The sequence below is a fragment of the Coturnix japonica genome, unplaced genomic scaffold (genome assembly GCF_001577835.2).
Source record: "Coturnix japonica isolate 7356 unplaced genomic scaffold, Coturnix japonica 2.1 chrUnrandom469, whole genome shotgun sequence".
In the NCBI taxonomy this organism is placed as follows: domain Eukaryota; kingdom Metazoa; phylum Chordata; class Aves; order Galliformes; family Phasianidae; genus Coturnix; species Coturnix japonica.
Window position 1 is genome coordinate 64,191 of NW_015439875.1, and position 25,016 is coordinate 89,206.

The following is a 25,016-nucleotide window of genomic DNA, read 5'->3' on the forward strand; positions in this document are numbered from 1 at the left end:
TCACCCCAAAATCCCTCATAACAACCCCAATTACCTCAGATTCCCCTCAGTTTCCCCAAGCCCCAAAATCCCTCAAATTCACCCCAAAATACCTCTCTTTTCCCTTAAATCCCCTCAGAACCTCACAAAATACCTCAAAAACCCCCCAAATCCCTCAATTTCACCCAAAATCCCTCAAATTCACCCCAAAATCGCACAATTTCACCCCAAAACCCCTTAAATTCAACCCAAAATCCCTCATAACAACCGGAATTACCTCAGATTCCCCTCAGGTTCCCCAAGCCCCAAAATCCCTCTATTTCACCCCAAAATACCTCGTTTTTCCCTTAAATCCCCTCAGAACCTCACAAAATACCTCAAAAATCCCCAAAATCACACAATTTCACCCCAAAATCCCTCAAATTCACCCCCAAATCGCACAATTTCACCCCAAAATCCCTCATAACAACCCCAATTACCTCAGATTCCCCTCAGGTACCCCAAGCCCCAAAATCCCTCAAATTCACCCCAAAATACCTCGTTTTTCCCTTAAATCCCCTCAGAACCTCACAAAATACCTCAAATATCCCCAAAATCCCTCAATTTCACCCCAAAATCCCTCAATTTCACCTCAAAATCCCTTAAATTCAACCCAAAATCCTTTAAATTCAACCCCAAATCCCTCATAACAACCGGAATCACCTCAGATTCCCCTCAGGTTCCCCAAGCCCCAAAATCCCTTAAATTTACCCCAAAATACCTCACTTTTCCCCCTAATCCCCTCAGAACCCCCCCTAAATACCTCAAAAATCCCCAAAATCACACGATTTCACCCCAAAATCCCTCAAATTCACCCCAAAATCGCACAATTTCACCCCAAAATCCCTCATAACAACCCCAATTACCTCAGATTCCCCTCAGGTTCCCCGAGCCCCAAAATCCCTCAAATTCACCCCAAAATACCTCACTTTTCCCCCCAAATCCCTTAAGAACCCCACAAAATCCCTCAAAAATCCCCAAAATCACACGATTTCACCCCAAAATCCCTCAAATTCACCCCAAAATCACACGATTTCACCCCAAAATCCCTCATAACAACCCCAATTACCTCAGATTCCCCTCAGGTTCCCCAAGCCCCCAAATCCCCAAAATCACCCCAAAATACCCCACTTTCACCCCAAAACCCCTTAAATTCAACCCAAAATCCCTCATAACAACCCCAATTACCTCAGATTCCCCTCAGGTTCCCCAAGCCCCCAAATCCCCAAAATCACCCCAAAATACCCCACTTTTCCGTTAAATCCCCTCAGAACCCCCCTAAATACCTCGAAAATCCCCAAAATCACACGATTTCACCCCAAAATAGAACAATTTCAACCCAAAATCCTTTAAATTCAACCCAAAATCCCTTAAATTCAACCCAAAATCCCTCATAACAACCCCAATTACCTCAGATTCCCCTCAGTTTCCCCAAGCCCCAAAATCCCTCAAATTCACCCCAAAATCCCCCACTTTTCCCACAACCATCCCCTCCCCGACCCCAAAATCCCTCGATTTTACCCCAAAATTCCCCTTACCGAGCGGGTCCTGCTTCCTCCTCCTCTGCAGCCGCTCCCTCAGCGAATCCAATTGTTTCTTATGGGCCTGAATGGAGCTCCAGGTATCAGACATGGCGGCCCCGCCTTCCACCTCAGAGCCCCTTCCCGCTTCCGACCCACTTCCGGCCCCACACCGGATGTCCTAGAAGCCTCATCCGCCATCTTGACTACTGGCAGCGCTCCATTTGGATCCTATCATTCCTTCCGCCATGTTGGTTGAGGGCATATTCAAGTGTTTTTCCGGTTGGGAGCGGAAGTGTTTGAAGTGTTGCCCGCCATTTTGGGTGATGGCAGAGCGCCGCTTGTTTGCTACGCACAGCGCCGCCATCTTGGTTAAGGGCGGCGCCATCTTGTGAGGGCAGCGGCGCCCCCGTGAGGAGAAACGAGACAAAATGGCGGCGGATGTGGGGAGGGGGGCTGTGAAGAAGCCCCCAAAAACGCCATTTTTAACCCCAAAATGAAGCACAAAAAGCAGTGAAAATGGTCAGTAAAATGCTTTAATAGCGGAGGGAGCCTCCGTTCTATGCTATGGGAGTTAATTTCTGTGGGGGAAGGGGTGGATTTTGGGGTGAAACTCCCCCAAAATTTGGGTGTTTTTGTCCAAATTTGGGTGTAAATCCCCTCAATTTGGGTTTAAATCCTTTAGTTTTTAGGCTACTCGTCGGTGTCTGTCAGGGGTCCTGTGGGAGAAAAGTTTTAGGCCCCAAATTGGCCTAAAATTGTATAAAAACGACCCCAAATTGCCACAAATAAGCCCTCAAAAAACCCACAAAAATGCTGTTTTTTGCCCCAAAATACCACATATCAACCCCCATCCCATCCCAAATAGCCCCAAATCCCTACAACTGCCCCCAAAATTCTTCTGGTACTCCCCCAAAACTACACAAAAACCCCCAAAATCAACCCAAAAACTACCCCAAATCCCCCCAAAAGACCCTAAATCCACCCAAAAAAACCCAAATCCACCCCCAAAAGACCACAAATCAACCCAAAAACTACCCCAAATCTACCTAAAAGACCCCAAATCCACCAAAAAACACCCCAAATCCACCCCCAAAAAACCACAAATCCACTCCAAAAGACCCCAAAATCCACCCAGAAGACCACAAATCAACCCAAAAAATACCCCAAATCCACCCAAAAAGCCCCAAATCCCTCAGAATTCACAATAAAAAGCAACTTAAACCCCTTCCCCCCCCCATAAAAACCCCCAAATCCCCCCCAAAACGCGGCCCCTTATAAACTTCCCTCTGTATATCCTCGCAAAAAACCCAATGTATCAAATCAAACCGCCAAAAACACCCTTAACTATTCTCCACCTTTACCCCCTATAAACCCAAATATACCCCAATACCCATTCCAAAAAACTCCCCTTCTGCCTCCCAATAAACCCAATCCCCCAAAAAACCCTTTAACCCCACTCAACCCCCAAACCCAAATCCCAACCCCAAAAAAGACCACCCTTAGCCCCCCCTACCCATAAAAGAACCCAAACCCCTCCAAAAAACCCAAAATCCCCCAAATTTCACCAAAAACCCTTTGACCCCCCAAAAACCCCAAATCCCCCCAAACACCCCCTTTAACTCCCCCTATACCCCCCAAAACCCCAAATAGCCCCAAATCCACCCCAAAAACACCCTTTATCCCCTTCTTTACCCCCATAAACCCCAATTCCCCCCAAACCCACCCCAAAAAATAACCCTTTAATCCCCCATACCCATAAAAACAAATCCCCAAACCATCACAAAACCCTTTAACCCCCTTTACCCCCATAAACCCCAAATCCCCCCAAACCCACCCCAAAAACCCCCTTTGACCCCCCAAAAAACCCCAAATTCCCCCAAAAACCTAAACTCCACTATAGATACGCCGCCAGAATACCCCAAATCCCCAAATGCCACGCGCCAAAAACTCCTTGACCCCCCAAAAAACCCAAATCCGCCCAAACATCCATTTAATTCTATATCCCAGAAAAACCAAATAGCCAACCACCCCAAAAACATCCCTTATCCCTTCTTTACCTCTCATATTATCGGCCCGAAGTCCCCAACCCACCCCAAAAACCCCATTTGAACCCCTCCTGATTCCCCCCAAAAACTCAAAATCCCAAACCCACCAAAAAAAACCTTTATCCCCTCTTTACCCATATCTGATTTTTTAAACCCCAAATTCCCCCAAACTCACCCCAAAAATCCCCCTTTGCCCCTCCCAAAAACCCCAAATTCCCCCAAAAAAACCCTTAACCCCACATAACCCCCCAAACCAAATTCCCCCAACCAGCCCCAAAAACCCCCTACCCCCCATACCGCATAAAAAACCCCCACCGACCTCAAAAGAACGCAATCCCTCCCAAATTACACCCCAAAAACCCCTTTGAATGGCCTCAAAAAACCTTCCAAATCCCCCCCCCAAACACCGCCTTTATCCCCTATACCCTCCAACAACACAAATAGCCCAAATCCACCAAAAACACCCTTATCCCCTTCTTACCCTCATAAACCCGAATCCCCCAAACCCCGCCAAAAAACCATTAAACCCCCCTATTCCCCAAATACCTCAAAATCCCCAAACCACCAAATAATCCCCTTTGACCTCCCAAAAAACCCAAATCCCCCCCAAAAAAACCCCTTTACCCCCCACATAACCCCCCAAAACCCCAAATCCCCCCAAACCCACCCCAAAAATCCCTTTAGCCCCCCCATACCCCATAAAAAACCCCAAACCCACCTCAAAGACCCCAAATCCCCCCAAATTCACCCCAAAAAAACTTTGATCCCCCCAAAACCCCAAATCCTCCAAACACCCTTTTAACTCCCCTATCCCAAAACCGCAAATAGCCCAATTCCCCCCAAAAACATCCCTTTATCCCCTTCTTTTACCCTCATAAACCCGAATCCCCCCAAACCCACCCCAAAAAACCCCATTTAACCCCCCCTATTCCCCCCAAAAACCTCAAATCCCCCCAAACCCACCCCAAAAATCCCCCTTTGACCCTCAAAAAACCCAATCCCCCCAAAAAAACCCTTTAACCCCCACATAACCCGCCAAAGCCAAATCCCCTCAAACCCCCTCCCAAAAATCCACCTTAGCCCCCCCATACCCCATAAATAAACCCAAACGCACTGCAAAAGACCAACCCCCCAAATCACCCCAAAAACCCCTTATGATCCCCCAATAAACACAACCCAACAACACCCCCATCCAATGACCATGCCCTCCTATAATAAAAACCCTAAATTGCCCAAAAGCCCCAAATCACCCCAAATTTTATGGGGTGGGGGGGTCCTTACCTCTCTACGTCTCCCCCATCCCCTGTTTTTTTTGGGGGGGCTCCGTGTCTTCTGTGTCCCCCCCTTGGTTCCTATAAAGAAAATATTACTTTTGGAGACCCCAAAAATCCTCTAAACTGGGGAAATCCTAAAAAAAACAAAACACAAAAACATTAATTTTGGAGACCCCAAATATCCCTTAAATGGGGGAAGCACTAAAAAAAAACCATTAATTTCATCGACCCCAAAAATCCCTTAAATGGGGGAGATCGCAAAATCCCTTAAATGAAGGAAATCCTAAAAAAAAAAACCCTATTAATTTTGGAGACCCCAAAAATCGCTTAAATTGGGGAAATCTTAAGAAAAAACACATTAATTTTGGAGACCCCAAAAATCCCTTAAATGTGGGAAACCCTAAAAAATCCCTTAAATGATGGAAACCCCGCAAAAAAACATTAATTCCAGATACCCCAAAGTCCCCTTAAATTATATTCACCCCCAGACCCCAAAAAAACCTTAAATTCCCTATAAACCACCCCAAAAACGAGCCCCCCCCCCCCCCCCATCCTACCTATTGGCCACCAGCTGGAGAATCTGCAAGAAGAACAGCCCCCCCCCCCCCCCCCCCCCTCCTTTTACCTCCCCATGAGTCTCCTCCTCTTCCTCTTCCTCCTTTCCTCTTCCTCTTCCTCTTCCTCCCTTGGGGTCTCCCCCCCAATATGGCCGCCCTCTTCCTCCTTTGGGGTTTCCCCTCCAATATGGCGGCCATCTTCCTCTTCCTCTTCCTCTTCCTCTTCCTCTTCCTCTTCCTCATCCTCCTTTGGGGTTTCCCCTCCAATATGGCCGCCCTCTTCCTCTTCCTCCTTTGGGGTTCCCCCTCTAATATGGCGGCCATCTTCCTCCTTTGGGGTCCCCCCTCCAATATGGCCACCCTCTTCCTCCTTTGGGGTCTCCCCTCCAATATGGCGGCCATCTTCCTCTTCCTCCTTTGGGGTTCCCCCCCCAATATGGCCGCCCTTCTCTTCCTCCTCCTCTTCCTCTTCCTGTTTCCCCTCTTCCTCTTCCTCCTTTAGGGTTCCCCCCCCAATATGGCCGCCATCTTCCTCTTCCTCCTTTGGGGTCTCCCCTCCAATATGGCGGCCATCTTCCTCTTCCTCTTCCTCCTTTGGGGTCCCCACTCCAATATGGCCGCCCTCTTCTTCCTCTTCCTCTTTCTCTTCCTCTTCATCCCTTGGGGTTCCCACTCCAATATGGCCGCCCTCTTCCTCCTCCTCTTCCTCTTCCTCCTTTAGGGCTTCCCTTCCAATATGGCCGCCCTCTTCCTCTTCCTCCTTTGAGGTTACCCTTCCAATATGGCCGCCCTCTTCCTCTTCCTCCTTTAGGGTCCCCCCTCCAATATGGCGGCCATCTTCCTCTTCCTCCTTTGAGGTCCCTCCTCCAATATGGCCGCCCTCTTCTTCTTCCTTTGGGGTTCCTCCCCCAATATGGCAGCCATCTTCCTCTTCCTCTTCCTCTTCCTCTTCCTCTTCCTCCTTTAGGGTTTCCCCTCCAATATGGCCACCCTCTTCCTCTTCCTCCCTTGGGGTCTCCCCCCCAATATGGCCGCCCTCTTCCTCCTTTGGGGTTTCCCCTCCAATATGGCCGCCCTTCTCTTCCTCCTCCTCTTCCTCTTCCTGTTTCCCCTCTTCCTCTTCCTCCTTTAGGGTTCCCCCCCCAATATGGCCGCCCTCTTCCTCTTCCTCATCCTCCTTTAGGGCTTCCCCTCCAATATGGCCGCCCTCTTCCTCCTTTGGGGTCCCTCCTCCAATATGGCCGCCCTCTTCTTCTTTCTTTGGGGTTCCTCCCCCAATATGGCCGCCCTCCTCTTCCTCCTCCTCTTCCTTTTCCTCCTTTAGGGCTTCCCTTCCAATATGGCCGCCCTCTTCCTCTTCCTCCTTTAGGGTCCCCCCTCCAATATGGCTGCCCTCTTCCTCCTTTGGGGTCTCCCCCCCAATATGGCCGCCCTCTTCCTCTTCCTCTTCCTCCTTTGAGGTTCCCCCCCCAATATGGCCGCCCTCCTCTTCCCGTTCCCCCTCATCCCCATTGGCCAGCATCCCCCTCCCCACATACCACCCCCTCAGTCCCCTCTGTCGTGACCCCACAGCCGCCCTATAGGGCGCCCCACTGTGCCCCACATAATGAGTCCTCAAATGACCCCGACTGCAAAACCCCATCCCACAAACCCTACAACGGAACGGGACCTGACCCACATAACGGGGTCGAGACCCTATAGGGCAGGGTAAGACCCTAAAACATATGGGGCACTGGGGGCGGGACCCACTGATTATGGGGGGCGGGGTTGGGTCTAATTGGGGTTGTTTGGATATAGGGCCGACCCATAGATGTGGGGTGGGACCTATAGGGCACATAAGGGAACAATTGGGGGTTATGGGGTGGGGGGTGTTGGCTGTTGATTGGTTGTTGGCCATTGGTTGGAGGTTGGTGATTGGTTGGGGGTTGTTGGCCATTGGTTGGGTGTTGGCCATTGGTTGGTTGTTGGCCATTGGTTGGGGGTTGTTGGCCATTGGTTGGGTGTTGGCCATTGATTGGGGGTTGTTGGTGATTGGTTGGTTGTTGGCCATTGGTTGGTTGTTGGTGATTGGTTGGCTGTTGGCCATTGGTTGGGTGTTGGCTATTGGTTGGTTGTTGGCCATTGGTTGGTTGTTGGCCATTGGTTGGTTGTTGGTGATTGGTTGGGGGTTGTTGGCCATTGGTTGGTTGTTGCCCATTGGTTGGTTGTTGGTGATTGGTTGGTTGTTGGTCATTGGTTGGTTGTTGGCCATTGATTGGTTGTTGGCCATTGATTGGTTGTTGGTGATTGGTTGGTTGTTGGCCATTGATTGGTTGTTGGCCATTGATTGGTTGTTGGCCATTGGTTGGTTGTTGGCCATTGATTGGTTGTTGGCCATTGGTTGGGTGTTGGCCATTGATTGGTTGTTGGCCATTGGTTGGGTGTTGGTGATTGGTTGGGGGTTGTTGGCCATTGATTGGTTGTTGGCCATTGATTGGTTATTGGCCATTGGTTGGGGGTTGTTGGCCATTGATTGGTTGTTGGTGATTGGTTGGGGGTCGTTGGCCATTGGTTGGGGGTCATTGGCCATTGGTTGGGGGTCGGTGATTGGTTGGGGGTTGTTGGCCACTGATTGGGTGTTGGTGATTGGTTGGAGGTTGTTGGCCACTGATTGGGTGTTGGCCATTGGTTGGTTGTTGGCTATTGGTTGGTTGTTGGCCATTGGTTGGTTGTTGGCCATTGGTTGGGTGTTGGCCATTGGTTGGTTGTTGGTGATTGGTTGGGGGGTGTTGGCCGTTGATTGGTTGTTGGCAATTGGTTGGTGGTTGGTGATTGGTTGGGGGTTGTTGGCCATTGGTTGGTTGTTGGTGATTGGTTGGCTGTTGGTAATTGGTTGGGGGTTGTTGGCCATTGGTTGGTTGTTGGTGATTGGTTGGTTGTTGGTGATTGGTTGGGGGTTGTTGGCCATTGGTTGGTTGTTGGCCATTGGTTGGGGGTTGTTGGCCATTGGTTGGTTGTTGGTGATTGGTTGGTTGTTGGTGATTGGTTGGGGGTTGTTGGCCATTGATTGGTTGTTGGCCATTGGTTGGTTGTTGGCCATTGATTGGGTGTTGGCCATTGATTGGTTGTTGGCCATTGATTGGTTGTTGGTGATTGGTTGGCTGTTGGCCATTGGTTGGTTGTTGGCCATTGGTTGGTTGTTGGCCATTGATTGGTTGTTGGCCATTGGTTGGTTGTCGGCCACTGGTTGGTTGTTGGCCATTGATTGGTTGTTGGCCATTGGTTGGAGGTTGGTGATTGGTTGGGTGTTGGTGATTGGTTGGGTGTTGGCCATTGATTGGTTGTTGGCCATTGGTTGGTTGTTGGCCATTGGTTGGGTGTTGGTTATTGGTTGGGGGTTGTTGGCCATTGGTTGGTTGTTGGCCATTGGTTGTTTGTTGGCTATTGGTTGGTTGTTGGCTATTGGTTGGGTGTTGGCCATTGGTTGGGTGTTGGTGATTGGTTGGGGGTTGTAGGCCATTGGTTGGGGGTCTTTAGCCATTGGTTGGGGGTTGTTGGAGGTCGACTGGTCGTTACTGGCGGCCATCTTGTTACTGGAGGCCAACTGGTCGTTACTGGCGGCCATATTGTTACTGGAGGCCAACTGGTCATTACTGGAGGCCATCTTGTTACTGGAGGCCAACTGGTCGTTACTGGCGGCCAACTGGTCGTTACTGGAGGCCATCTTGTTATTGGAGGCCAACTGGTCGTTACTGGCGGCCATCTTGTTACTGGAGGCCAACTGGTCGTTACTGGAGGCCAACTGGTCGTTACTGGAGGCCATCTTGTTACTGGAGACCAACTGCTCGTTACTGGAGGCCATCTTGTTACTGGTGACCAAGTGGTCGTTATTGGAGGCCATCTTGTTACTGTTGACCAACTGGTCGTTACTGGCGGCCATCTTGTTACTGGAGACCAACTGGTCGTTACTGGAGGCCATCTTGTTATTGGAGACCGACTGGTCGTTACTGGCGGCCATCTTGTTACTGGAGGTCAACTGGTCATTACTGGAGGCCATCTTGTTACTGGAGGCCGACTGGTCGTTACTGGAGGCCATCTTGTTACAGGAGACCAACTGGTCGTTACTGGAGGCCATCTTGTTACTGGAGGCCAACTGGTCATTACTGGAGGCCATCTTGTTACTGGCGACCAACTGGTCGTTACTGGAGGCCATCTTGTTACTGAAGTCCAACTGGTCATTACTGGAGGCCATCTTGTTACTGGAGACTAACTGGTCGTTACTGGAGGCCATCTTGTTGCTGGAGGCCATCTTGTTACTGGAGACCAACTGGTCGTTACTGGAGGCCATCTTGTTACTGGAGGCCATATTGTTACTGGAGGCCAACTGGTCATTACTGGAGGCCGACTGCCCCCTATTGTTGGTTGTGGGGCTCATGGCCAACTGGTTGCCCCTCTGCCGATGCCGATGGTAGTGAACCTTCAGGTTCCCCCTAGTGGTGAAGCGGTTCCCGCAGACACTACAGCTATAGGGCCGCTCTCCCGTATGGGATCTCAGGTGGATCTGGAGGGCGCTCTCCCCCCCAAACCCCTTCCCACAATACCCACATTCATGTCGTGCCCCCATAACATCCCCTACAACCACATTAGTGGGGTGGGTCGAGACCACCGGCATCACCCCGCGATATGGGGTCGCTAAGAAGAAGGTGGCGGCGGCGGCGGCGTGAGGTTGGTTTTTGGGGTGAAAAAGAGGGAAAAAGGGTTTCCCCGTGATGAAACGTGGCTTTTTATGAGGTGGGGGTGGTGGGGAGGTGGGGGGGGCACGTGATTTTGGGGTGGTTAGCGCCCCTAAAAGCAAGACTTGCCGACAGATGTCTTCGGTCAGTTGCATCTGACGGAGTTGACGTTGTTGTAAGACCCGGAGTTCTTCTAATAGGAGAGGGATATCTATGGGGCAGCCCCCTATATTTGGGGAGGGGGTTTGGGGTGGGGGGCGACGGCGGGAGGGGGGGTCCGGTTCTGATGGCATGGTTGGAAGGGAACCCAATATGGAGGAAGGATCCTTTGGAAGGCAATGGGGGGCTGCGGGGGCGCCTGTGAGGGGGGAAAAAGGGTAAAATTAGGGGGATTTAGCCCCAAAATGGGGAGGGTTTTGGGGTTGTTTGGGGAGAAATGGGGATAGTTGTTCGTTAAGGGTGATACTGGACCCAAAATGTGTGGTTTTGTAGGCAAAAAGAGCAGGGAAATGGGTAATATCTGCTCAAAAATGAGCATCCCAAAAATGAGCGAAATCGGGCCAAAATTGAGCAAAATTGAGCTAAAAATGAGTGATATTGGCCCAAAAATGAGTGATTTGGCACCAAAATGAGTGATATTAGCCCCAAAATGAATGATATTAGCACCAAAATGAGTGATTTGGCACCAAAAAGGAGCGATATTGGCCCAAAAATGAGCAATATTGGCCCCCAAATTAGTGATATTGGCACAAAAAAATGAGAGATATGGACCCAAAAATGTGTGATATTGGCCCCAAAATGAGTGATTTGGCCCCAAAACGAGTGATATTGGCCCCAAAAATAAGCGATATTGACCAAAAATGAGTGATATTGACCCAAAAATGAGAGATATTGAGCAAAACTGAGCTATATTGACCCAAAAATGAGGGATATTGACCCAAAAATGAGGGATATTGACCCAAAAATGTGCGATATTGACCCAAAAATGTGCAATATTAACCAAAACTGAGCTATATTGACCCCAAAATGAGTGATATTACCTCAAAAATGAGTGATATTGACCCAAAAATGTGTGATATTGACCCCAAAATGTGTGATATTGGCCCCAAAATGAGTAAAATCCGCCCCAAAAAATCACCATCAACCCCAAAATTGCCATTTTTCACCCCAAAACCACCCCTTCACCCCACCCCTCCTCCCCATTCATTTTCCACTCTGAAAGACCCCAAAATCACAATTTTTCACCCCAAAATCACCCCCCCCCAAGAGAAACCCCACAATATTCCACTCTAAAAGACCCCAAAATCACCATTTTTTGGGTGAATTTGGGGGATTTTGGGGCTTTTCTTGAATTTAGGGTGGATTTTTGGGGTGAATTTGGGGGATTTGGGGGGTTTTCTTGAATTTAGGGTGGATTTTTGGGGTGAATTCAGGGGATTTTGCAAGTTTTCTTTAATTCAAGTGGGATTTTTGGGGTGAATTTGGGGGATTTGGGGGGTTTACTTTAATTTGATGGGATTTTGGGGGTGAATTCAGAGGATTTAGGGGGTTTTCTTGAATTTGAGGGGATTTTTCTGGTGAATTTGGGGGATTTTGGTTTTATTTGGGGGAAAATTTGAGGTTTTTTAGGAGATTTGGGGGGATTTGGGGTGTTTTGGTATGGGTTTTTTGGGGAAAATTTGAGGGATTTGGGTCAATTTGGGGCCTTTCTGAGGTGTTTTATGGGATGATTTTGAGGGATTTTGGTAAATTTTGGGTCATTCTGAGGAGTTTTAGAGTAAATTTTGAGGCAATTTTGAGGGATTTTGGTCCATTTTGGGTCATTCTGAGGTGTTTTAGAGTCAATTTTGAGGTGATTTGAAGGATTTGGGGCCATTTTGGGTCATTCTGAGGTATTTTGTGGGATAATGTTGAGGTGATTTGAGGGATTTTAGTCAATTTTGGGTACTTCTGAAGTGTTTTAGGGTCAGTTTTGAGTAGATTTGAGGGATTTTGGTCCATTTTGGGTCATTCTGAGCTGTTTTAGGGTCAATTTTGAGGCAATTTGAGGGATTTTAGTCAATTTTGGGTCATTCTGAGGTGTTTTAGGCTCAATATTGAGAAGATTTTGGTCCATTTTGGGTCATTCTGAGGTGTTTTAGGGTCAATTTTGTGGAGATTTGAGGGAATTTGGTTCATTTTGGGTCATTCTGAGGTGTTTTGTGGGATAATTATGAAGAAATTTGAGGGTTTTTGGTCAATTTTGGGTCATTCTGAAGTGTTTTAGGGTCAGTTTTGAGTAGATTTTGAGGGATTTTGGTACATTTTGGGTCATTCTGAGCTGTTTTAGGGTCAATTTTGAGGCAATTTGAGGGATTTTAGTCAATTTTGGGTCATTCTGAGGTGTTTTAGGCTCGATATTGAGAAGATTTTGGTCCATTTTGGGTCATTCTGAGGTGTTTTGTGGGATAATTATGAAGAAATTTGAGGGTTTTTGGTCAATTTTGGGTCATTCTGAGATGTTTTAGGGTCATTTTTGAGTAGATTTGAGGGATTTTGGTCCATTTTGGGTCATTCTGAGCTGTTTTAGGGACAATTTTGAGTAGATTTGAGGGATTTTGGTCAATTTTGGGTCATTTTGAGGTGTTTTAGGCTCAATATTGAGAAGATTTTGGTCCATTTTGGGTCATTCTGAGGTGTTTTAGGGTCAATTTTGAGTAGATTTGAGGGATTTTGGTCCATTTTGGCTCATTCTGGGGTGTTTTGGGGTCAATTTTGAGAAGATTTTGGTCCACTTTGGGTCATTCTGAGGTGTTTTAGGGTCAATTTTGAGTAGATTTGAAGGATTTTGGTTCATTTTGGGTCATTCTGAGGTGTTTTGTGGGATAATTATGAGGAAATTTGAGGGTTTTTGGTCAATTTTGGGTCATTTTGAGGTGTTTTAGGGTCAATTTTTAGGCGATTTGAAGGATTTTGGCTCATTCTGAGCTGTTTTAGGGTCATTTTTTAGTAGATTTGAGGGATTTTGGACAACTTTGGGGTCAATTTCTGCGTAAATCTTACAGATTTTGTTCATTTTTAGCATATCCTGACATCTCCCATTGCTCATTTTGAGGCCATCTGAGGTAAATTGGACAATTCTAGTTTATTTTTCAGTGCATTTTTTAACCAATTTTGAACCATTTCGAGCCCCCGGTGCCTCTTAAAACCCCATTTTGGGGCAAATCCCTTCAATTTTCGGTCATTTTACCCCCCACCCCCCTTCACATTCCCCCCTCCCTTTATCCCATAGAACCCCTAAAACCCCATTTTTACCCCAAAAAACCCCTAAAATCACCTAAAATCACCCCAAAATAACGCACCGTATCGGAGCTGCTGTGGCCGGCGCTGCTTCAACCGCGGCATTGACGGAGCCCCGGATGAGGCCCGCCCCGATTCCTTCTTTTTTTTCCTCTTTTTCTTTTATTTCCCCCTCAAAAAAAACCAAAAAACCCTTTATTTCCTTTCTTTTATTCCTTTTTTTTTTTTTACCCTTTCTTTTGTTTCTTTTAACCCTTTCCTTCCCCCCCCCCCCCACAAACCCCATAGGCCTCAATGGCAGCGCTGTTGCTAAGGAGAAAATGTCGCCGTTGCTAAGCGGCTCGACCAATCAGAGCGCGTTGCTAGGCAGATTCCACCCACTTGGCAACGCTACGGTGGATCAGAGGGTCAAAATACCTCAAACCTTTCCCAAACGCGCATAAAAATGGGGCGAAAAAGGGCAAATTTGCTATTTTTGCTATTTTTGAGCGCCTAAGGGTTCCTCCCCAACCCATAAAGAGGCTAAAAACGGCTGTTTGGCTCAGAAACAGCTGCGCGTTTAACCGCAAAGAGCAATGAAGCGTTTTGGGGTGAAAAAGGGCGATTTTGGGTTCAAAACAACGAGCCAGACTTGCGGTTTTTCGTCACGAGCTTCATTTAATTACGTTTATTAATTGGGTTTCATTAATTAAGGCCGTTTTCATGCGGTTCTTCCAATCCCATCTTCTCAACGTCCGCCATTTTGATTCCATCTTCGACCCCTTCATTAATTATCAATCGTTAATTAATAATTAATAATAATAATAAATAAATAATAATAATTAATAATTAAGACCCGCTTATTAATTGTACTGTTCTCTCCTTCCCACTGTGGCAATTAATTAAAAAAATAGTGTTTTTAATTACAATTATTTCGCATTTATTTCTTATTTCCGGGTTTTATTAATTATTTTCTATTAATTATTTTCTATTAATTATTTTCTATTTTTAAAAATTATTTTTATATTCTCTAATATTATTTGTCATTATTTATTTTCTATTATTTCCTATTATTATTTTCTATTAATTAATTTCTATTATATTTATTTTATAATTTTTTATTATTTTTCTATTATTTAATATTATTTAATATTATTTATTATCTATTATTATTTTCTTTTAATTATTTTCGACTATTATATTCTTTTATTAATTAATATTAATTAATATTATTTAATATCACTTAATATTGTTTAATATTATTTATTTATTTTCTATTATTTTCTGTTATTTTCTATAATTTTCTATTATCTTCTATAATTAAAATTATATTTTTATATAAATACATAAATAAAAATTAATTACTTTTATTATTATCATTCTCATTTATTATTTACTATTAATTAATATTATTTATATTCTATAAATTTTATTATTTATATTATTATCTATTAACTATTTATTATTATTTTCTTTTATTATTTTATATTATTAAATATTAATATTATTTATTTTCTATTATTTTAATTATTATTTTATATTATTTTCTATTAAATTCTATTATTTTCTATTATTTCCTATTATTTTCTAATATTATTTGCAATTATAATTTCTATTATTTAATATCATTTAATATTATTTAACATTATTTTCTATTATTTTCTATTATTTTCTATTATTATTATCTATTATTTATTTTTATTATTATTTTCTATTATTTTTATTATTATTTTATATTCCTTTAATTAACATTATTTACTATTAATTATTTTTTATTTTTATTTTATTATTTTCCTTCTATTTTCTTTTTATTTTCCACTTTATTAATTTTATTTTCCCATATTAATTTCACTAATTTTACTTTATTTCTTCTATTTCATTTTATTAATTTCATTATTTCCTTCTATTTCCTATTTATTAATTTTATTAATTTCATTAATTTTATTGATTTATTTTCCTTCATTTCATTAATTTCAATTAATAAATAACATTAATTTAATTTTCTTGTATTTGTTTTTATATTATACTTTTATTTTATTAATTTTATAAGTTGTATTTTATTTATTCTATTCCCCTTTTATTAATTTTATTTCCTTTTGTTTAATTAATTTCATTTATTTTGTATTATAAATTATATTAATTTAATTAATATATTATTTTTATTTATTAATTTTTCAGTATTATTTATTTTATTTTATTTTATTTTATTTTATTTTATTTTATTTTATTTTATTTATATTTGTTAATATTTATTAATTTAGTTTTATTTCTTCGATTTCCCCTTCATTACTTTAAATTAATATCATTATAGTTTCCTTCATTTCATTAATTACGTTTGATAAATTATATTAATTTATTAATTTTATTGTATTTAATTTTTTAAAATTGTTTTTATATTTTATTTCTTTTATTTCCTTTTATTTTATTAATTTAATTTTATTTTATTTTATGTTATTTTTAATTGTATAATTTTATTAATTTAATGTTATTTTTAATCTGTTTTATTCTTTTAATTAATGTAATTATATTTATTTTATTTCCTCTTATTAACTGCCTTTTAATTCCTTTAATTTTATTTTTCTTAACTAGTTTTATTAATTTTATTAATTGTATTTTATTTTATTTTATTTTATTTTATTTTATTTTATTTTATTTTATTTTATTTTATTTCCTTTCATTTTATTTTATTAATTTTATAAATTTAATTAATTATTTTTATATATTTTATATATTATATATATTATATATAATTTTATATATATTATATAAAATATAATATAATTAATTAATTAATAATATTATATTTTAGTATATTTTTATCGTGTTTCCTTTTATTATCTTTTATTTCCTTTTATTGTATTTCATTTATTTATTTATTTATTTATTTATTTATTTATTTATTTAATTGATCGATTGATTAATTAGTAGTTTATAACATTATTTTATATCATTTTAAAATTCTATTATTATTATTATTATTATTATTATTATTATTATTATTATTATTATTATTATTATTATCATCATCATCATCATCATCATCATCATCATCATTATCATTATCATTATTATTTCATTACTTACATTAATTTCTCATTAATTGTTATTTCAGTTTTCCTTTATTTCTTCGTCATTACTCAATTAATTAACAATTAATTAGTTAATCAAGAGAAGTAATAAATAAGAGAATAATAGAAGTAATATAATAATAATAATAATGATAATAATGATAATAATAATAATAATAACAATAATACATCATTAATAAACATTAATAAAGAAAATAATAATCGATAATAAAGAATAAAATTGTATTAATAATAAAACGGTAATAAAATAATATGAATAATAAAGAATTAATAATAAAATTATAAAGCCAAAAATTAAAAATAATTATTAAGCAAAAAATAATATAAAATAAAATTATATAAATAATTAACTTGTAATAAAATAATAGAAATATTAAAGTAATAATAAAATTAATGAAAATAAAACCGATAAATAATAAATTAATAGAGGTAATAAAAATGGTAATAAAATAATATTTTACTAATTAATTAATAATTAAGCTGCGATAATAAAATAAATGATAATACAATAGTCTAAAATTATTTAAGAATTAATTATAAATAATAAAAACACAAACCACACATTAATAAGGATTTTATTTTTAATAATAATATAATTATTAATAATATTTCAATAATTAAATTAATTAATTAAGCTATTAATTAAGTTATTTTTTATTTAATTTCCCCCATTTCTTTAATTTACCGATTTATTCCCTTTTAATGGTACTTTTCGTTATTTCTTCAGTTTTCATTACTAATAATTACTAATAACTACTAATAATCACTAATAATCTCTAATAATTACTAATAATTAATAAAACAATTAATTTGATTCCCAGTTTAGGTCTTTTATTAGAAATTTTATAGATTTTATTAGAAATAATATTTCTAATATTGACGCTTTTATTTTAATTCCCTTTAATTCCCATTAATTAGTTAATTAGTTAATTTCCATTTATTAATTAATTATTTCAATTTTAATTCAGAATTTCAGTTTCAAATTTATATTCAATTAAGAGATTTTTAATTTGGCTTTAATTAATTAAATTTATAAAAAATATAAATTAAATTTATTGCTCAGCTTTTTATTCATTTATTATATTTATTAGTATTTATTAATTACAATTATTAGTTTTAATGAGCGTTTATTAATATTATTTCATTACTTTTATTCTATATCTGGAATTTTCAATTTAATTATCAATTTCAATTAATTTCGGTTTCATTTTTATTCATTTGATTAATTGTTCCTTAATTATTCCCTATTTAACTTAATAACCAACTAATTAAAGCCAATTAATTAAAACCAATTAATTAATTAAAAATTATTTTTAAAATTTTCTTTACTGTTTACCATCATTTTTATTCTTTATTTCATCATTTAACTGTCCATTTAACTGCTTAATTAATTATTAATTAATTGGTAATTATTTTTAATTGTTAATTGAATCAATTTAATCGATTTTAATTATTTTATTTATTTTATTTTTTATTTTAGTGCCTTTATAATTATTTCTAATTATTAATTAATATTTAATTATTACTCTTAATAATTATATTTAAATATTTAATAATTAAGGTTCGGGTTAGGGTTATTTAATTAATAAGTATTTTTATTACTTGATAATTATATTTAATCAATAATATTAACTATTAATAACAATTATTATATTATATTAACATTATAATATTATTATTAGCAATAATTAATAATGATATTTATAATTATATTAATTAATAACTATTACTAGTAATAATAATTAATACCAATATTATATCCCAATCATTTTTACACATAATAAATAAATTAAAATTAGTTGATAAACATATAATATAATAAATTAATAAATAAAAGAATTAATCAATATAATTAATTAATAATTAATAATTAATAAATATTACAAATACCACTTGAAAATGTCCTCCAGATTAATTAATAACGACCATTAGTTAACAAGTCCTTCGTTAGCTCCGAATCTGACTGATTTCACCCCATTGTGGCTCCTCATTTTGGGTTCATTTCACCCCAATTTGGGTTTTTTCCCCAAAATAACCCAAATTTAACCCAAAAACCCCCAAAATTCGTTTTTTTACTCCCATTTTTTTCTTCATTTCTGCCCTTTTTTTTCTTTTCCCTCCTCAAATCTTTTAATTATTGCTAATTATCTTTTTTCCTTTCCTCGTTAATGACTTATTAACGATTATTAATGACTTATTAACGATTATTAATGATTATTAATGATTAATTGTCCCCTCTAAAATTTGGGGTGAAAAAACATCATTTTGGAGTCAACAATTAACAATAATTAAGAACTGGGCGTAAAAAAATGACTGTGTTGAACACTGTTTAATTATCGATAATTAATTGTGTCGGCTAATTAATTTAATTAACTTAATAATTAGGCATTAATCAGAAATATTAGTTAATATTTCTAATATTATTATATTAGAATTGATGTTATTTATTATTAATTGTTTTTAATATTATTATTTATTCATTAATTGTTTTAATTAGTAGTTATTAATTATCAATTTAATGTCTGGATTAATTCAATAATCAAATAATTATACAATTATATAAATATATATATGTATAATATATATATAATTATATAATTAGTGCAGCATACATTAAGTATTAATTAATTACTAATTATTGATTAATTAACAGTAATTGAATGTGGTTTGATGGCTTTAATGACTGAATTAATTAATGATTGTTAACAGCTAATTGTTACAATACTTTATTAATTGCACTTAATGACAGAAAACTATTTAATTAACGATTAATTAAGTCTATTAAATATTAATGTAGTATCGTTAACCCTTAATTAGGGCTCAATTAAAACGTGTTTCGAGACATTCCATTAAATAATATCCTTATAATTAATCCTTTCTATATCTTCACTCACTAATTAAGCCTATTATTAATTAACCACACCCCAATTAAGGCTGTAATTAACTTCAGCTCTAATAAAGCACTAACGAGTGCCCAACAGACCCTATTAAGCCTTGATGGTGATGGAGGTGTGGCCTCAATTTGCATATGCAAATAAGGGGGCCGTGGCGGGCCCACTTTGTCTACAAATGAAGGCTGGTGATTTGCATATATGCAAATGAGGCAGGGTAACGTGATACTGTGCTCTAAACACAAGGGGACGCTCTTTGCCCTATAGACTCCTCCAACACAACAGCAGTGGCAAAAATAAGGCAAAATACAGCAAAATTGGGCAAAAAACGACCCCGAACCAGAAAATATGAATTTCAAGCAGGAAAAAAGAGGTAAAATTGGGACAAAAAGGGCCAAAAAAAGGCAAAATTGAGGCCTGGATGTGAGCAGGCCCAAAAGGGCTTCTATTTCGGCCTATTTTGGCTTCATTTTTTTGACCTTTTCAACCTTTTTGTTTAACATTTTTGAGGTAAAAAAGGGTAGTTTGGGGTGTTTTATGCACCGAGATGGGGGTGGGCACCATAGAGTAGGCCTCAATCTCATTTTTGGGCTGAAAAAGGGCAATTCAAGGTGTTTTATAAACAGAGATGGGGGTGGGTACAATAGAGCAGGCCTCAGCCTCATTTTTGGGCTGAAAAGGGGCATTTTGAGGTGTTTTTCCACCATTTTGATGAGTGGGCACAATAGAGTAGGCCTCAGCCTCATTTTTGGGCTGAAAAGGGGCAATTTAAGGTGTTTTATAAACTGAGATGGGAGTGGGCACAATAGAGTAGGCCTCAGCCTCATTTTTGGGCTGGAAAAGGGCATTTTGAGGTGTTTTTCTACCATTTTGAGGTGTTTTATACACAGAGATGGGAGTGGGCACCATAGAGTAGGCCTAAGCCTCATTTTTGGCATAAAAAAGGGCATTTTGAGGTGTTTTATACACTGAGATGGGGTTGTTCACAATAGAGTAGGCCTCAGCCTCATTTTTGGGCTGAAAAAGGGCATTTTGAGGTGTTTTTCTACCATTTTGAGGTGTTTTACACACTGAGGTGGGAGTGGGCACAATAGAGTAGGCCTAAGCCTCATTTTTGGCATAAAAAAGGGCATTTTGAGGTGTTTTTCTATCATTTTCAGGTGTTTTATACACAGTGATGAGGGTGGGCACAATAGAGTAGTCCTCAGCCTCATGGGCTGAAAAGGGGCATGTTTGAGGTGTGTTTTCTATTCATTTTCAGGTATTTTATTCACACTGAGAGGGAGTGACGCACCGATAGAGTAGCCTCAGCTCATTTTTGGGCTTAAAAAAGGCATTTTGGGGTGGTTTTCTACCATTTTGAGGTGTTTTATACACTAGGTTGGGGGTGGGCCACCATAGGTAGGGCCTTCAGCCTCATTTATTGGGCTGGAAAAAAGGGCATTTTGAGTGTTTTTCTAGCATTTTGAGGTGTTTGTATACACAGTGATGAGGCGTGGGCAACAATAGAGTAGTCCTCAGCCTCATTTCGGGGCTGAAAGGGGAAATTTTAAGGTTGTTTTATAAACTGAGGATGGGATGTGGGCCACAATAGGAGTAGGCCTAACGCCTCAATTTTTGGCCATAAAAAAAGGGGCATTTTGAGGTCGTTATTTCGACCATTGGCAGGTGTTTTACTACACTGAGTTGGAGTGGGCACAATTAGAGTAGGCCTAAGCCTCACTTCTTTGGCATAAAAAAGGCATTTTTTGAGGTGTTTTCTATCATTTTCAGGTGTTTTATTACACTGAGATGGAGTGGGCACCATAGAGTACGGCGCTTCCAGCCTCATTTTTGGGCTGAAAAAAAGAGGGCAATTTAAGGTGTTTTATAAATTGAGATGGGAGGTGGGCACAATAGAGTAGCCTCAGCCTCATTTTATGGGCTGAAAAAGGGCATTTTGAGGTGTTTTTCTACCATTTTGAGGTGTTTTATACACTGAGTTGGGAGTGGGCACCAGAGAGTAGGCCTCAGTCTCATTTTTGGGCTGAAAAAGGGCAATTTAAGGTGTTTTATAAACAGAGATGGGGGTGGGCACAATAGAGTAGTCCTCAGCCTCATTTTGGGGCTGAAAAGGGGCAGTTTGAGGTGTTTTTCTACCATTTTGAGGTGTTTTTCTACCATTTTGAGGTGTTTTATACACTGAGTTGGGGTGGGCATCATAGACTAGGCCTCAGCCTCATTTTTGGGCTGAAAAGGGGCAATTTAAGGTGTTTTATACCCCAAGATGGGGGTGGGCACAATAGAGTAGGCCTCAGCCTCATTTTTGGGCTGAAAAAGGGCATTTTGAGGTGTTTTTCTATCATTTTCAGGTGCTTTACACACTGAGATGGGGGTGGGCACCATAGACTAGGCCTCAGCCTCATTTTTGGGCTGAAAAAGGGTATTTTGAGGTGTTTTTCTACCATTTTCAGGTGTTTTATACACTGAGTTGGGGTTGGGCACCATAGACTAGGCCTCAGCCTCATTTTTGGGCTGAAAAGGAGCATTTTGAGGTGTTTTTCTACCATTTTGAGGTGTTTTATAAACAGTGATGGGGGTGGGCACAATAAAGTAGGCCTCAGCCTCAATTTTGGGGCTGAAAAAGGGCATTATAAGGTGTTTTTCTACCATTTTGAGGTGTTTTATACACTGAGTTGGGGTGGGCACAATAGAGCAGGCCTCAGCCTCATTTTTGGGCTGAAAAGGGCCATTTTGAGGTGTTTTTCCACCATTTTGAGGTGTTTTATACACTGAGATGCGGTTGGGCACCATAGAGTAGGCCTCAGCCTTATTTTTGGGCTGAAAAGGGGGAATTTAAGGTGTTTTATAGTTTTATACAGAGTGATGAGGGTGGGCACAATAGAGTAGTCCTCAGCCTCATTTTTGGGCTGAAAAGGGGCATTTTGAGGTGTCTTTCCACCATTTTGAGGTGTTTTATACACAGAGATGGGGATGGGCACCATAGACTAGGCCTCAGCCTCATTTTTGGGCTGAAAAAGGGCATTTTGAGGTGTTTTTCTAGCATTTTGAGGTGTTTTATACACTGACATGGGAGTGGGCACCATAGAGTAGGCCTCAGCCTCATTTTTGGGCTGAAAAAGGGTATTCTGAGGTGTTTTTCTACAATTTTGAGGTGTTTTACACACTGAGATGGGAGTGGGCCCCATAGAGTAGCCCTCAGCCTTCTTGGCCATCTACTATTACACGACATGATATAGTAGTAGTTGTGATTATGATGCTTATGGGTTCTACATCGCTATGGGATTTAATGGGATCAAACAGAGCCCAACCTGGGAGCTCAGAGCCCAGATGGCGTCCATATAACCAGCATGATATCCACCGTAATATAAAATACTACCACTGCGGCCATCTTTGGCGCAGTAATATATGGCCGAGTCCTCGTCCTTCAGGCTGCTCAGCTGCAGCCTCACTGTGCTCTGCCCGTTGTCCCTCGTGATGGTGGCACGGCCCTTCACTGCTGGCATGTAGAATGTGCCACCATCACCCTTAATACCACCCACCCATTCCAGCCCCTTTCCTGGTGCCTGTCGCACCCAGTACATGGCGTAACTGTTGAAGGTGAACTCTGAGCCCTTGCAGACGAGGCTGAGGCCTCCTCTTGTGATCCCATTAAATCCAGCAGTGACGTCCATACGATGAGCACAACCAGCACAACCAGCACCACAAGAAGCTTTGGGGCAGCAATAGGTGGGTCCTGACCTACTGTGTCCATACAGGGTCCCCATTGGGTCTCAGTGATGGCTGATAACCATGACCATGACCAGAACCATAATACTGGAGATCAGAGCCCAGGTGCTGTCCATGAAACCAGCCTCATAACCACCATAAGCATCAGTACTCCAACCACCACCAGCCTCTTTGGCGCAGTAATACATGGCCGAGTCCTCGTCCTTCAGGCTGTTCAGCTGCAGCCTCACTGTGCTCTGCCCGTTGTCCCTCGTGATGGTGGCACGGCCCTGCACCACTGGACCATATTCTGTCTCACTACCATCATAGCTAATACCAGCGACCCATTCCAGCTCCTTTCCTGGTGCCTGTCGCACCCACTGCATGCCATTATTGCTGAAGGTGAACCCTGAGGCCTTGCAGACGAGGCTGAGGCCTCCTCTGGGCCTGTGCAAATGAGACACCATGGAGATCCTATAGGGACCTCATTGAGACACCACAAGAATCCCATAGAGACCAACAATGAGACCCTTTAGGGATCCCATAGAAATCACACTGAGAACCTATTGGAACCCCATAGAGACCACACTGAGACCACACAGGGATCCCATAGAGACCACACTGAGACCCTATACGGATCTTCAGACAACCATAGGATGCCTTAGCCTCGTCTGCAAGGCCTCAGGGTTCACCTTCAGTGATTATACCATGTACTGGGTGCGACAGGCACCAGGAAAGGGGCTGGAATGGGTCGCTGGTATTTACTATGATGGTAGTACCACATACTACGCGCCGGCGGTGCAGGGCCGTGCCACCATCACGAGGGACAACGGGCAGAGCACAGTGAGGCTGCAGCTGAACAGCCTGAAGGACGAGGACTCGGCCATGTATTACTGCGCCAAACGTGCTGGTAGTGGTGCTTGGGCTGGTTGTGCTCATTGCATCAACGTGGCTGCTGGATTTAATGGAATCACCCACAGCCCAGACTGGGAGAGGTTATCAGCATGGTTATGGTTATCAGCCATCACTGAGACCCAATGGGGACCCTATATGGCCACAGTAGGTCAGGGCCCACCTATTGCTGCCCCAAAGCTTCTTGTGGTGCTGGTTGTGCTGGTTGTGCTCATAGTATGGACGTCACTGCTGGATTTAATGGGATCAACCTGAGCCCAGAATGGGAGATCAAAGCACAGGTGCCGTCCATGTAACCAGCATCATAAGCACCACAACCACTACCAACCATCAGCATTTTTGGTGCAGTAATACATGGCTGAGTCCTCGTCCTTCAGGCTGTTCAGCTGCAGCCTCACTGTGCTCTGCCCGTCGTCCCTCGTGATGGTGGCACGGCCCTTCACTGCTGTCCCGTAGTTTGTGCTACTACCATCTTTGTAAATACCAGCGACGTATTCCAGCCCCTTTCCTGGTGCCTGTCGCACTCACATCATGCCATAATCACTGAAGGTGAACCCTGAGGCCTTGCAGACGAGGCTGAGCCTTCCTCCAGGCCTTACAGACAAAACCCAATAGAGATCCCATAGGGACCCCTTTAAGACCCCACAGAGACCTCATAGGCATTGCATTGAGTTCCTATAGAGACATCTCTCTAAGGCTCTCCACTTCTACATCCTTCCATCCCACAGGGCTGATGGCGGACGTGACATTGGATGAGTCCGGAGGCGGCCTCTACGCGCCCAGAGGAGCCGTCAGCCTCGTCTGCAAGGGCTCAGGGTTCACCTTCAGTGATCATGCCATGCAGTGGGTGCGACAGGCACCAGGAAAGGGGCTGGAATGGGTCGCTGGTATTAATAGTGCTGCTTATAGTAGTAGCACATTCTACGCACCGGCGGTGAAGGGCCGTGCCACCATCACGAGGGACAACGGGCAGAGCACAGTGAGGCTGCAGCTGAACAGCCTGAAGGACGAGGACTCGGCCACGTATTA

The 25,016-nt window shown here is 41.0% G+C and overlaps 2 protein-coding genes, 1 long non-coding RNA gene and 2 gene segments (V, D, J or C); 1 reads left to right on the forward strand and 4 right to left on the reverse strand.

Moving 5' to 3' along the window:
- The window catches only part of METTL3 (methyltransferase like 3), a 23,568-nt gene extending 21,873 nt beyond the window's left edge, over positions 1-1,695 (reverse strand). The window contains exon 1 of the mRNA XM_015850477.2: positions 1,557-1,695. Within this exon, the coding sequence (XP_015705963.1) occupies positions 1,557-1,650 (94 nt within the window). The 5' untranslated portion in view covers positions 1,651-1,695. The remainder of the gene's footprint in view (positions 1-1,556) is intronic.
- A 360-nt stretch (positions 1,696-2,055) lies between these two features.
- LOC107307026 lies at positions 2,056-13,618 on the reverse strand. Its single transcript, XM_032441655.1, has 6 exons — positions 13,471-13,618; positions 8,955-10,487; positions 6,342-8,456; positions 5,486-5,891; positions 4,868-4,938; positions 2,056-2,257 (listed from the first exon to the last, which is right to left on the reverse strand). Exons 1-5 carry the CDS (start codon positions 13,511-13,513, stop codon positions 4,872-4,874), a joined length of 4,164 nt encoding a protein of 1,387 aa, XP_032297546.1. The 5' UTR covers positions 13,514-13,618; the 3' UTR covers positions 2,056-2,257; positions 4,868-4,871.
- Positions 13,619-14,045: 427 nt separating this feature from the next.
- On the reverse strand, positions 14,046-18,848 carry LOC116652618. The gene is made up of 2 exons (XR_004305775.1): positions 18,367-18,848; positions 14,046-14,169 (listed from the first exon to the last, which is right to left on the reverse strand). It is a non-coding gene; the product is annotated as an uncharacterized LOC116652618 (long non-coding RNA).
- A 4,292-nt stretch (positions 18,849-23,140) lies between these two features.
- Positions 23,141-23,542, reverse strand: LOC107307029. The segment is given in 1 exon segment: positions 23,141-23,542. A coding segment is annotated over 1 exon segment (402 nt).
- Positions 23,543-24,699: 1,157 nt separating this feature from the next.
- Positions 24,700-25,016, forward strand: part of LOC116652611 — a 4,508-nt gene continuing 4,191 nt past the window's right edge. Inside the window, 1 exon segment of the V gene segment in view lies at positions 24,700-24,947. Coding sequence covers positions 24,721-24,947 — 227 coding nt within the window.

Coding starts and splice junctions, on each gene's coding strand:
- LOC107307026 (XM_032441655.1), bottom strand. CDS start 13,513: ATGCCGCGGTTGAAGCAGCGCCGGCCACAGCAGCTCCGATACG. Junction 8,457..8,954: donor CAGTAACGACCAGTCGACCT/CCAACAACCCCC, acceptor ACCAATCAATGG/CCAACAACCCCCAACCAATC. Junction 5,892..6,341: donor AGAGGAAGAGGAAGAGGAAG/ATGGCTGCCATA, acceptor AAGAGGGGAAAC/AGGAAGAGGAAGAGGAGGAG.